We start from the raw sequence: 12,603 nt of genomic DNA, 5'->3' as shown, positions 1-12,603 counted from the left end.
TGCAGTCATCCATTCATTTTCTCCTCATAACAGAGAACGAGATAGTGACATTGGACCGCGGCACCATGACTCCGAAGCAGAGAGAAATCGTCGCCGATCAAGAAGTTATTCACCGATCAGAAAACGAAGGAGGGATTCGCCCAGCTTCATGGAGCCCCGTCGGATTACAAGGTACAGCATCTGGAGGCCCCAGCTGCCATTCTTCAGTAGGGTTTGTTTAGGGTGTAGGCATGGAGTTAATAAAGGAAGGAAAAAAATACTGACTATGCATCTTTTCAGCTATTCAGATTTCATCTTTTGTTTTGAGTACACTGATATTTTATCAAGGTTATAAGGGTTGATATAACCGATTCCCTACATGGCCAAATGGCGACGTTTGTACTTCTTCCTATACTACTTATTCTCATTTATAATTCCTGTAATGACCTAGACCTTCTTTCATAGGGACTGTATTAAGTTGTAGGTGGGATGTGAAGACCGCATTCTTTATCGTCAATTTATGTACTTTTAAAGCTTCTGACATCTGAATGCTAACATTGGTTTGTTCTATTTGGCTGTTACACAGCTAGTCTAAGAAGATGAGGTGCAGCACATTGTCCAAAGTATGCGTGTTCTTCCATCTCCTCACCAGCGATGTTCTTTGTTTAGTACATTTAAATATACTTATTGACAACTTTTACTGGAATAGAAAGTCCATCAGCGGTGGAATTATATTCCTTGCTTCAGTGATCTTGGCAGGACAGCCTTCAAAATAGCTGACTATCAAATTATAGCAAGCCTGGTTTTGGAGCTCACAGTGCCCGCTGAAAGTGCTGTTGACCCCACTTAGCTAATGATCTATCTGCGACATTACATAGAACGGTAAGCTGATAGTTAGTTGCAGTCCAGCAGCTCCTGTGTGCCAGTGATGCCGATGATCTTGGTCCTCACAGGCAGATGGAGCCACAGGTATACAAAGCTAAAACCACAAGGAAGGGCATCAGGGGAGTAGAAGTTCTCCACCTAGTGATATGTGCACCACTACCCCCCCCCCCCCCCCCCCCACCCCTTCAACCTGCCCACCCCCCCTGTGTGCCATGATCCTCTCCCATGCCCCAGATCCTTTCCACTGCAAGGCAGCCTATTGGTGCCACAGAGAGAGCTCTGGCATACTGTCACCTCCTCTCCACATGAGTCGCTGCCCATTTAATCCCACAGATTAGGTTTCAATGCATTTTAAAGGGAGGAAATCACTATTATAACAATGTCCTCAAGTAAAATACCTCAGATTTGTATTTTTCTTTTGGTTAAACCCAGATTTGATAGGGGCTGTACCCAGAGAACCACCAAGTAAGGAGGAAATCTAACTTCTAGGATGTGCTGTTTTATTTGCTGGATCTAAAATGTAATTTGATTTAAATTGTTATCCTTCTTCCTGCACGGTAACACAGCAACAAAACAAAAGATTTATTTCATTCAGATTTTCACTTTATAATTAAAGAAAATTTAGTCTGAATCTAACCTAATTTCACCTTGATCCTTTACAGGATCTCAAGAACTCAGGTAAAAAGAATGCAGCCTGTTGATTGTTCTAGATTGCCACTGGTTAGTAAATTCTGCACAACATAACAATAGTGCTAAACAAAAGTACACTGGTTACTAAACAACTGAAGACACTCACTGGAAGTGAATTATTTTTTGAGATGTGTGAAAGACAAAGTAAGGCACTTGCTGCTGATGGTAAATGTTGAACACTGGAGATCATTGATAAGTCGGTTGATGAATTTAAGTTCAGTAATTATTTGTTCCACCTACATCTGATTCTGGTAATGTTCCATGTACATCATTACATTGCCAACATTTTGGGGCATATGTTCCTTTGGATGATTTGAGTCAGGTATAACGTGTTCCATATTTAACATTATTATTTTCCCTGTGGATGATTGAACTAAAGGCCCTGAAAAGGCCTTTTGTTTTATATAGCTCCAAATTGCTTAACTTTGTCTTTTAAGTTTGTCTTTTGTCTCATTTTTTTCCTCCCATTTGAAGGTTTGGTGAAGATTGCTCCATCCGATTCTGGTTACCTGGGTAACCGCTACTCTTCATTGGAGTGACGCTATCCCACCTTGAACCCCCATTGTGAGGCAGTTAAAGAAGAGCATCCCATCTCTGTATGGCCAACATTTGTCTTTCTGTCCCTACTGAATCATTTAAGTAGTATCTCATCGCAGTGGAAGCTTCTCTGCTGATGAGTCACTTTTATCTAATCTATTGTGCAAACTTTCAGAGTGTACTGACAATTCAGCTGATGTCATGGTGTTGGAACTTGGTGCCTTTACCTACTTTTCATCGCTGCTTCTGTCCACAGGATCCACATTTTATTGTCCAATAAAATGTGGGTCCTGTGACGGGGACAACAATGAACAAGCCACAAAAGCAGTTGGTGCAAGTAGAAAGATTCTGACCCAACATTAGTCACACTAAGTCTTAAGGTTGCCCGTCTAAAAATCACTTGGGAGGGGAAGTCAACCAAGATTGGCAGAGTTGCCTTTCATTTCCAAGCAATAAATCTAGTGCAGTAAGTGTTGGCTGTAAGTATTGTGTGATGAATGAAGCAGGGTCGTGTCCACCTAGTTAGCTTTGCGTCAAAATCATCAAAGTTGCCATGAAAGATCACATGAAAAACAAAAAGGCTCACTAAGGCAAATAGTTAAGGGAACGTTGAGGAATAACTCTGTGCATGACTAAGAAGTGTGGCCTACTGTTTCAGGAAACCCTTTTGATTACAACTAATAAGTTCTGCTCCATCTAAGCCTTTTGCACTGAGTAAGTCCCATTCAATATTGAGGAAGTCAAAGTCACCCACGACCACAACAACCCTACTGAGTTTGCATCTTTCTGTAAATCTGTCTACATATCTGTTCCTCTATCTCCAACTGGCTTATGAGGGGCCTATATTGTAATACATTTAGAATGATTGCACATTCCTTATTTTGAGTTCTACCCACATTGCCTCCATGGATGAATCTTCCAGTATGTCCCCTCTGAGAGCCACCGTGACATTCTCCCTGATTAGCAGAGCAACTCCTTCACCTGCCACTCTATCATGTCTGAAACATTGAAATCCTGGAATGTTGAGCTGCCAGTTCATCTGCATTGAAATGCACTCACTTCAGCCCCTCACTTTCACCAGATTCCTTAACCTCTCCCTTGTCTGTCCTTTCTTTGAGCCTTATTGGTCTAACTTCCACCTTCCCATCAGTCCTTTCATTTGCTGACCTTCCACTGGTTCCCACTCCCCGACCACTCTCATTTAAACCCTCCCGCGTAGCACTAGCACCATCCGCCAGTTCAGATCCCTCTTGTACAGGTTTCCTCTGCCCCAATGGTGAAGAAATCTGAACCCCTGCCCTATGCACCAACTCTTGAGCCACACATTCATCTGCCTATCTTTCTATTCCTACCTTCACTTGTACATGGCACTGAAAGTGCATATTACTAACCTCAAGACTCCTAAGAACATTAGTCTTTTGTCTAGCTCCCCATATTCACTCTGCAAGACCTCATCCTTTTTCCAACCTATATAATTTCTGTCAACATGCACAATGACTCCCGGCCACTCAGCCTGGCCCTTGAGAATGTTCTGTAGCTCCCTCGAGACATCCTGCACCCTGGCGCCAGAGAGGCAACATATCATCCTGGAGTCTCACTTGCGGCCACAGAACCTCCTGTCTGCTCCCCTGACTAACGAGCTTCCAGTCACTATCATTCTGTCTGACTTCACCCTTCCCCCCTGTACCTCAGAGCCAGGTCTAGTGCCACAGAACTGACTGCTGCTGCTGTCCCCCCCTGACTGGTTACCCTCCCACCTCCCCCTCCATCACCCCTCTCCCCCCGAACAGGGTACACTTGTTTTGGAGGGGAATGGGCAAAGGGGATTCCTGCACTCATTGCATACTAGATTTCTTTGTGGTCCCCTATCTACTTTCTGCCTACAGTTTAGATGTGACCACCACATTGTAACTCCTATCTGTGAAGCTCTTATTCTCCAAGGGAACCATGAGATTGTCTAACTACAGCTCCAATTTCCTCACTCGGTAATTGAGGAGCTGCAGCTGGACACACTTCCCACCAATGTAGTCCTCAGGAACACCGGAAATCTCCCTGACTTCCCACATCCTGCAGGAGGAGCATTCCGATGGCTTGACTGCCATTTTCATTATAATACTGCTAGAGGAGCTTGTGGAAAGAAAAGACTTCAACTTATTTGATCTCACCTTATAAAATAGAAAGTTAAATTTCCCAGTCAGTAGAGAATAAACTCAGGCCAGCCGTAGAACAGGTATGCAGTCCAACCTCACCCTGTTAGATGTTATTGTCCATTTTTAATGAGCTCAACTGTTCAACTCAACCATTGAAAACATATAGTCAAGCAATTTGCTAGTAATTGACCATTTCAACTATTTGGCTGATTGCTACACTTCAGCTTCTGATGGGACAGAATAGAGTAATAACATCTCAATAGGATGCATTTTCAGTTCAGACTTTTATTATTGGAGTGATGTTCTTTATATAGAATAAACATTAAAAGGTACTATGTGGAGTAAAGGGCATCCCACAAGGACATCATCTGAGTCTGGTACAGATCTGATCTTGTACAAAATTGAATCTTTGCTTCCTTGCTAACAGCAGCAAATTGCACAGCCAACTAACAGATTATGGTCTTGCTTTTTGGGGCTGCAAATTTATGAAGGACTGCTCACTGGTGAATATTTCATAACATTCTTTAGAATCCTCATTTGAAAGAAATTTGGGTTCATTTTGCCCATTTTTCACAATGACACTTTCACCTTTTAAAAAAAAATGATATTCTATTTCCATTTTGAACTGCTAGCAATTCGGCATACTGAAGGCAGGAAAATTCAGACATCAGTAAATACTCTAAACCTGCTCACATGGCAGCAGTTTCATTTCAGAACACCTAGACCCAAAGGAAAAGGCAAATGAGCTGAATGTTAATAGCTTTTTGGATCATTGGTATCTCCACTTTGCTCTACTATACTGCTAACCCCAGACACATTTCAATTACCAAGTCTCCCAATTTGAACTGTTGTCTGTAATTTATAAGACAAAATATCTTAAACAGGTTTTTTTTCAGCAGAAAATGTTTGCAAACTAGTTTTACTTGTGGTTATATTGCAGGAAGGAATATTAGAAAATGCCTTTGGAATTTCTCCTTCTCACATGACAGACAAACGTTCCAGTCAATTTGATAAATCATTGGAATTGTCTCCCGCCCCACTGAGCAAGTCCTCTCTGATCCAATCTAACATGCTTACTAACCAATGTTATATTCACCTCTTGTAGACCTGCCGTACCTGATCTTTCCGAAGGACAGCACAGGCTTTCAACTAATCATTTTTGTAACTTCTACTGTTTAATACCGATAAAATAGCTTTCAATGAACTTTGCGCTCACAATCAAATAAAATGTGCAATGTTTCAGTGTTCTCCACATATATACAGAGTTAAAATAATTCACTTCTTAATTGAAATCAGTCATTTTGATTGGGAGCTAGTAGTTGGGTGCAGTGTAACTTCATGTCACTTTCACGGTAGCGCAGCGGTAGAGTTGCTGCTTTACAGCGAATGCAGCGCCGGAGACTCAGGTTCGATCCTGACTACGGGTGCTGCACTGTAAGGAGTTTGTACGTTCTCCCCGTGACCTGCGTGGGTTTTCTCCGAGATCTTCGGTTTCCTCCCACACTCCAAAGACGTACAGGTATGTAGGTTAATTGGCTGGGTAAATGTAAAAAAAAAAAAAATTGTCCCTAGTGGGTGTAGGATAGTGTTAATGTACGGGGATCGCTGGGCGGCACGGACTTGGAGGGCCGAAAAGGCCTGTTTCCGGCTGTATATATATGATATGATATGATATGATATTAAGATATGAAGTGAAGCTCTGGTTCTGATAGCTGGTGAATTGATGAAACCTGGTATTTTATAATGGGCTGAGCTGTTACCTCAATGAGTTCTGTGGAAAACACTGACACAAAATGATAGAGATGACTCGGAGTTGATTTTGTCTTGTCTATGTTTCTTCTAATCTGGTAATTTGATGATTTGCCGAATTTGCAAATATTGAAAAGCCAAGGCTTCCTCTGCCTGATTATCGGACTCCTGAAATGTTTTTTTTCAGATTGCATTTTTTCATACGAGATAAATCTCTAATCTAACGGTGATTTTAATTGCCTTGTATCCATATAGATTTTATAATCTTCACTGGTTGACATTTTCAGAAGCAATTCAATTGTCTCTTTTCAATAATTGAGTCCAGCTTTATGGAGGCTTTCTAATTACATTGCTTGTTAATTAACCGTTGCACACCAGAACATAATCTGTGTTCGAAAGCACAATCCAGTCTTTTGGTGAGTTTGACAAGGGCCTGCTGACAAAGGCCTATTCCCGAACTGCATCAAACAAAGCCTACTCGGTGGAAACGAGAAGCTGATGATGCTGGTTTGCAAAAAAAGACACAAAGTGCTGGAGTAACTCAGTGGGTCAGGCAGCATCTCCGAAGAACATGGATTGGTGATGTTTCGGGTTCGAAGAAAGGTCCGAACCCAAAACATTACCTATCCATGATCTGCAGAGATGCTACCTGATGTGCTGAGTTACTCCAGCACTTTGTGTTTACTTTGTGACCTACTAAAGTTTATTTGAGATAATGTACCAGATTTCTTCTCTAGTTTTCTCCCCATTCCTCTAGTTTATACAGGATATTGGTTCCATTGCTGACAAGAGGCCTCTGGTTTATCACCCTTATGTGAGCCCAGGCTTTAATTGTTGAAGCTAATGAAGCATCAGAGCCTAAACCAATTCTGATCTCACCAGTTGCCCTTGGAACATCCGAAAGTAACAACTGACAAGCTTAATTAATTGCATTCTATTAAATAAACAGCAATCAAAAGATAAGACGCAGCAGATGCTGGAAATTTGAAATAAAATCAAGAAATAAGGAAAATGCAGTAAATACTTAGGTCAGGCAGCATCTGTGGAAAGAGGAACAAGGTTAATGTTTCAAGCCAATAACAGTAACTAGCAACTAATCTAAATACTCTATGAAATACTGGCAACTTTTAACACATGGCAATTCCCCAGTTCAAACTAAGATTGATTTAACATTCAAATAGTCCTCTCTTTTATAAATGCATGTCTAATTCGCATTTGAACATCATTATTTGGTCTGTTCAAACCATCATTTAACGTGATGTTTTTTAGATGCTACTCTAAAAGTAAAATATCTTCATATTCGCTCTGGTTCTTTTGACATAAATGCAGATGCTAAATTGGACATAGGCCAGGTTCCTAAAGAATCAGACTTGTTTAAAAGACTGGATAAACTGAACACGTCAGACATAACGCATGTGCCAACAAAAGTCTATATACATATCATCTTTGTGGAACTCCAATGTTTCCTGTTAATGTATCTGAAAATCCCTGCAATTATTTGAAGGGATGAACCATATTGAGCAACTTTTTCTGCATTGCTGCCTGATGCCTTTAGATTGTTTGGGCAGTGAAATTGGAGAAGGGCATGTTTGTCCCTTGTAAACATATCCCGAAGCTCCAGATGCCCAGAGCAGGAGAATCTGCCCGCTGTATTTAAAAGGCATAAGTGGCAACATTTTAATACCCGTGCTCTGTAGAGAGTCGTAACTAATCCAGCTTCATTCTTGTCTCTTTTCCTTGTTTGTTTTTGGTGTCCCCGTTCATTCAGTGCACGTAAGCGGCCTATCCCATACTACAGGCCCAGCCCATCGTCACCCAGCTCCCTCAGCAGTTACTCTTCCTACAGCAGGAGTCAGAGCCGTAGCTACGACAGCTACAGCTCGTACAGTCGGAGCAGGAGCCGGAGCCGGAGCCGGACTCGCAGCCAGACTGCCAGCTATGACAGTCGCACCAGCTCAGAAAGTACAGGCTTCTAGGATTGGACTTTAAAATGTGCACAAATAAAACTGAGAGTTACAAGTATCATCAATGGACTCGTTTCAAAAGAGGGGAACTGAAGAGAAACTGCAAGCGTCAGTAAACCCAATAGGTCAGTGCAACCAGATTTATATTATAACAAGTATATATTTATATCAAGACAGCCTTGATGAATTCTTGGCCCAGGCTTACACAACTTTCAGCACTGATAAAATGAAGTACATAACAGTTTTGCAGTCTTCAAACTCTCTCCATCCTATGTTTGGTCACCATCGTTCAGGAGATCCAAACTATTTGCCTGGTGCTGGGATTTAAGTGAATACCTTTTTTTGTAGAAAAAAAAACTTTAATTACAAACCTCTGCAAATGAATTCTTCCATGAAGTGATCTGAACCAAAAGTCAGCAACTTCCTCCAAATGTTAAACATGCAGCTATTAAAAAAAAAAACAATCCTTTTCTGGTTGACTGGAAATTTCATTGAACAAATCGTCAGGAGTTTCCATGCTTATATTTTTGAAGAACCTCTGGATGAAATACTTCAGATGAACAAATGGACAAGTGAGCATGGAAGTTCTCTACTTGGTCTTATTCGGTGAACGTCATCTACAAGAGTAGTCTATCAAATTCCTCCTACTGACCTTGTACCAATGGGAAGGAAACTAGGATTACGTCACTGGTTGCAAAAATGGAAAACTATGCACTGTAAATATAGTATAATTAGCAAATATGGGTTTGGGGGAGGGGGGGGGGGAACAACTGGTGTGCGACCCAAGATATCAAAGGGGAATTGTATAATGCAGATGTACGTGGAATTGTGTCCCTTCTTCTAGTTACTTACAAATGGTTGCTAATGAGGCCTGTTTAAGCAACATTGTTGAGAATGCCTCAAAAAATATATGTTTAAATGTTGTGCAGCAAATGCAATTGTCTTTTCATTACTTTTCTATTCTCTCATTATTAGGCTTTAAAACGCAACACTTTAACTTATGCTCTTGTTAATCAAAATGCTTATTTCATGAAACTCATTATTTTAGGTTAACCCTTCATCCACTAAATTACCATTCTCCAGTGAATAGAGTTGTGCCACTCTGCATGCATGCAGTATGCTAAATATGAGGCACTAGTGTCCAGTCCAACTTTTAGCATTGAATATATTGTAATCCAATACTCAGTCATTCAAACGGTAGACCTGAACCAAGAGTTTGGAAAACTCAACCGTAGTTCTGAAGTTGGCAGAATGGAGTTGTGGTTTTGATAATCACTGACTTTTCAGTGTCCTAACATAAGGGATTAATCTAGAAAAATCTCATTTTCCTGCCCACGTGAGTTGCACAAGAATGATGTTATCTCAAACACAAGCATTTATTTTTACATTCTCAGAGGAAAGGAGATCAAATTCACTTATGTCCCATGGATGTGCAATTTTATACAGTGCTTTTTCCAGTTGCAGTTATAACATTCAGTGCATACCTATGATTTGCAAGCCTTGCTGTTTCTAACATATCCAGTACAACGAACTGAAACATGAAAGTCCAGGAAGTCAAATAATACAGAATGAAAGATAGGTTGTATTTAATTTAACAAAAGTAGGATGCATTTAACACAAGAGATTGCATGTCAATCCTGGTGCATAATGTTTTATAACCTGAAAGGCAGGAGTATAAGATCTGATGCAGATCCATATTAATTGGATTTTTACATTCAATGGCACTAACTTATTTATTATTCAGCAGAATATTTTAATCTTATTTGATCGCCCCTTTTTTTTTCTCAGTAACTAGTTTTATCACATTTTGTCCTTTATATTCTCCCAAAATTCTGCTAGTCCAGCAACACCAAAGACTCAAGTGTGTCAGATTGGAGGAGTTTTACTGTATGTGATCATGCAGTAAAAGATAGGAAAAAACAACAGCAGGCCCATCCCAATAGAACACAACCTACTGTCTGATTTTTCTAAGGATAAACAAGAGCAAACCAGAACAAAACCTTCAAACATTCTTAGGGGGTAAAGAGTCCTTGGGATGTTACCTTGGCAAACAATGTTTAAAAAGTGGCAATGGTACAATGAATGATTCCACCACTACCAGTAATATAATTTAACAGATTTAGACCAACTGTAATCCAAGCATTTCCAAACACAATGATTATACCAACAATCAATTTATTAGCTAGATATTCAGTAGCGGAAACCATTTCATTGGGGGAGGGGCTTATTGTGGTAGAATTTTTTTCACAGCATGTTACATTATAACATATTATTAAGATTGCCTGCAAATCCAGGCTCCTTCCCCCAAAAAATGTATTTCAACAATAGCATTGGAAGATATATTTATAAAAGGAACTTGGCAAACCTCTTAATTTATTGCACAGATCTCATTCATAGAATTTATTGTTAACCCAATAAGAACCATTCAACGTTTGAGTTCTGAGATTTGTCCTTTTGTCTTTTATTTATTTGGTAACAATTAACTTATTTGTAAATATGTACCTCAGTAGTTAAATGCATTTATTGACAAAATAATATATTTTAAATGGTTTTTTTAAAAGGTGGCATGTAATAAGCCCCCTTCAGCCTTGTATGGTTTGGGTTTGATCTGTGTTATGTTGACTTGTATTGTTGAAATGTAGAAGTTCCAATATGCTGCTTTTTTTCCTGTACAGTATTAAATGTGTTTCTCTTAACTCACGTATCATCAAGAACCCGTGTATACCGGATGAGCTAGGCTTTTGAAATATTTAGCAGACCTCAACCCACCAATATGTTTGAATCTTAACTGTAAACATTAATATTAACACTAATACTTTGACTCTGTAAAATCAGTTCAGACTGATTTGATCTGAACCAATTCAATCCAATGTAAAGAACAATAATAGGTTCTAAAATACAGGAGGCATGAATCTGGTCAAAACAACCACTGGACCAGTTTCATTCTGGTTTTGAGTGCTTATTATCTATCCAGCTGTTCCCATTACTCTAACCATGTATCACAAGTTGATGAATCATTCAATTTTATTCTCCATTAAACTGGTGGTTTCATTTAAAAAGATCCCCACCCAAAACAGGCCTTAAATGAATTCTTATTAGAAGTTCAGCTGTAAAGAATGCAGGAAACCAGAGCGGACTTTAATTTTGAAACCAGGTCGAGCCTGGAATTTTCCCCTATTGCCTATCTAGACATATATACAGGCCTATAATAATATGTCAACAGCACAAGTTTGATACCATCCTGATTAAATTACCTGACTAGTTTATCCAGAGATTTAAGATTTCAATCTCAGTATGACAGTCAGGTAATTGGAATCCAATAGATTAAATAGGAGTGATATTTTTTTAAAGGTTGCCCTACATGGCTGTCAGAAAAATCTCATGCCTTTAAAGAAAGAGATCTCACCTGGCTTGGTCTTCCTACAACTCCTGGCCCACAATGTGGTTGACTCTGAATTACCTCTTCAAGGGTAAGTAGGGAAGGACAATACAGCCAGGTGTATCCACAACCTATGAATGAATAAGAAATTCCTATTAATGAACACAGGGTCATTTGCTCCATACATCATGAAGTGGTGTTAACTGCATACTGTTTAAAATTGGTCAGGGTTGATCATCAGAAGAAGTCATTGATTTTTTTTCAGAGCTTAAAGTTTTTTGAATGCAATTGATGAAAGGATCTCACAGATCACTAATTGGTCCCCCTTCACATTTGGCTTTGATTTATGAATATTGCTAGAACTCCAGTGACATAGAATTGATCCTTTGGACAATTCGGGGGAAAAAAACAATAGTAGTAAATAATCTCTTTAGATGCATGACATCTGACTGAATGGCACTGTGAGAGTCATCATCGTTTCCTTTGTTAGCAAGGTTTCAATCTCAACTACCACATCAGGTGCCCGTGTGTACCTCAGGATGGAAGTAGAAAATGTACATTCAGTAAACAGTGTATAATTACCCTTACACAAGTCTGTGGTGCCCAATCATCATCTCACCACCACCACACCACCCAAGAGCCATGCATGAGCACAGTTTTGCAGCTTCTCATGTACCTAGCTGGACAACAAAGCTTGAAGGTACTTGGATTGGCTGAATGCAAATAGTCATTAATGTACCGTTAAGAACCATTTTTTTTTGTTAAAAAATGAAAATCATTGGCGTGAAAAGTGTGTCTTTTGTTTAAAAAAATACAGCCATGTAGAGTTTTGATTAATACCGAAGAGAAGTTGTCATTTAGAGTGATGGTGTTAAACAGTTGATAATAGATTGGCATACATCTGTTTCTGTTGTAAGTTATTGGTAATAAAAATGGGGAAAGAGGTCACAGGTCCCCGAGTTGCGAATGGCTCTTTTACACTATTTCCCAAGGTCAGGCTCCTACTTTGCCTTTGCATTAGACCAATAAATTGTAAAAGAAAACATGTGGTGAAGCAGGATGCAATAATATTTTATTTGCATAGAAAAGCAAACATTAATCAATATTATTTGAGAATAATTGATGATTGTTCATTCTTTATTGGAGAGCTTGGACTGAATATCATACAACTTGTATTTATATGACACCTTTACGACAGCAAAATATCCCAAAAGGCCTCATGAGTGCCTCAAAATTTGTTACCAAGTCACATAGGGAAAGATTAGACCAC

At 39.6% G+C, this 12,603-nt stretch overlaps 1 protein-coding gene across 9 annotated transcripts in view; it reads left to right on the top strand.

Moving 5' to 3' along the window:
* Window positions 1-12,107, top strand: part of srrm3 (serine/arginine repetitive matrix 3) — a 183,664-nt gene extending 171,557 nt beyond the window's left edge. For 6 of the 9 annotated variants that reach the window (XM_078422701.1, XM_078422702.1, XM_078422704.1 and 3 more), the window contains 2 exons: window positions 34-171; window positions 7,759-12,107. In XM_078422701.1, the coding sequence (XP_078278827.1) occupies window positions 34-171; window positions 7,759-7,966 (346 nt within the window). In that variant the 3' untranslated portion in view covers window positions 7,967-12,107. The remainder of the gene's footprint in view (window positions 1-33; window positions 172-7,758) is intronic. The other 3 variants (XM_078422706.1, XM_078422708.1, XM_078422707.1) reach the window with 1 other exon arrangement.
* Window positions 12,108-12,603: the final 496 nt, after the last annotated feature.

This window comes from Rhinoraja longicauda, chromosome 26, assembly GCF_053455715.1.
Source record: "Rhinoraja longicauda isolate Sanriku21f chromosome 26, sRhiLon1.1, whole genome shotgun sequence".
NCBI classification, from domain to species: domain Eukaryota; kingdom Metazoa; phylum Chordata; class Chondrichthyes; order Rajiformes; family Arhynchobatidae; genus Rhinoraja; species Rhinoraja longicauda.
This window is presented reverse-complemented; position numbering and strand designations above follow the sequence as displayed.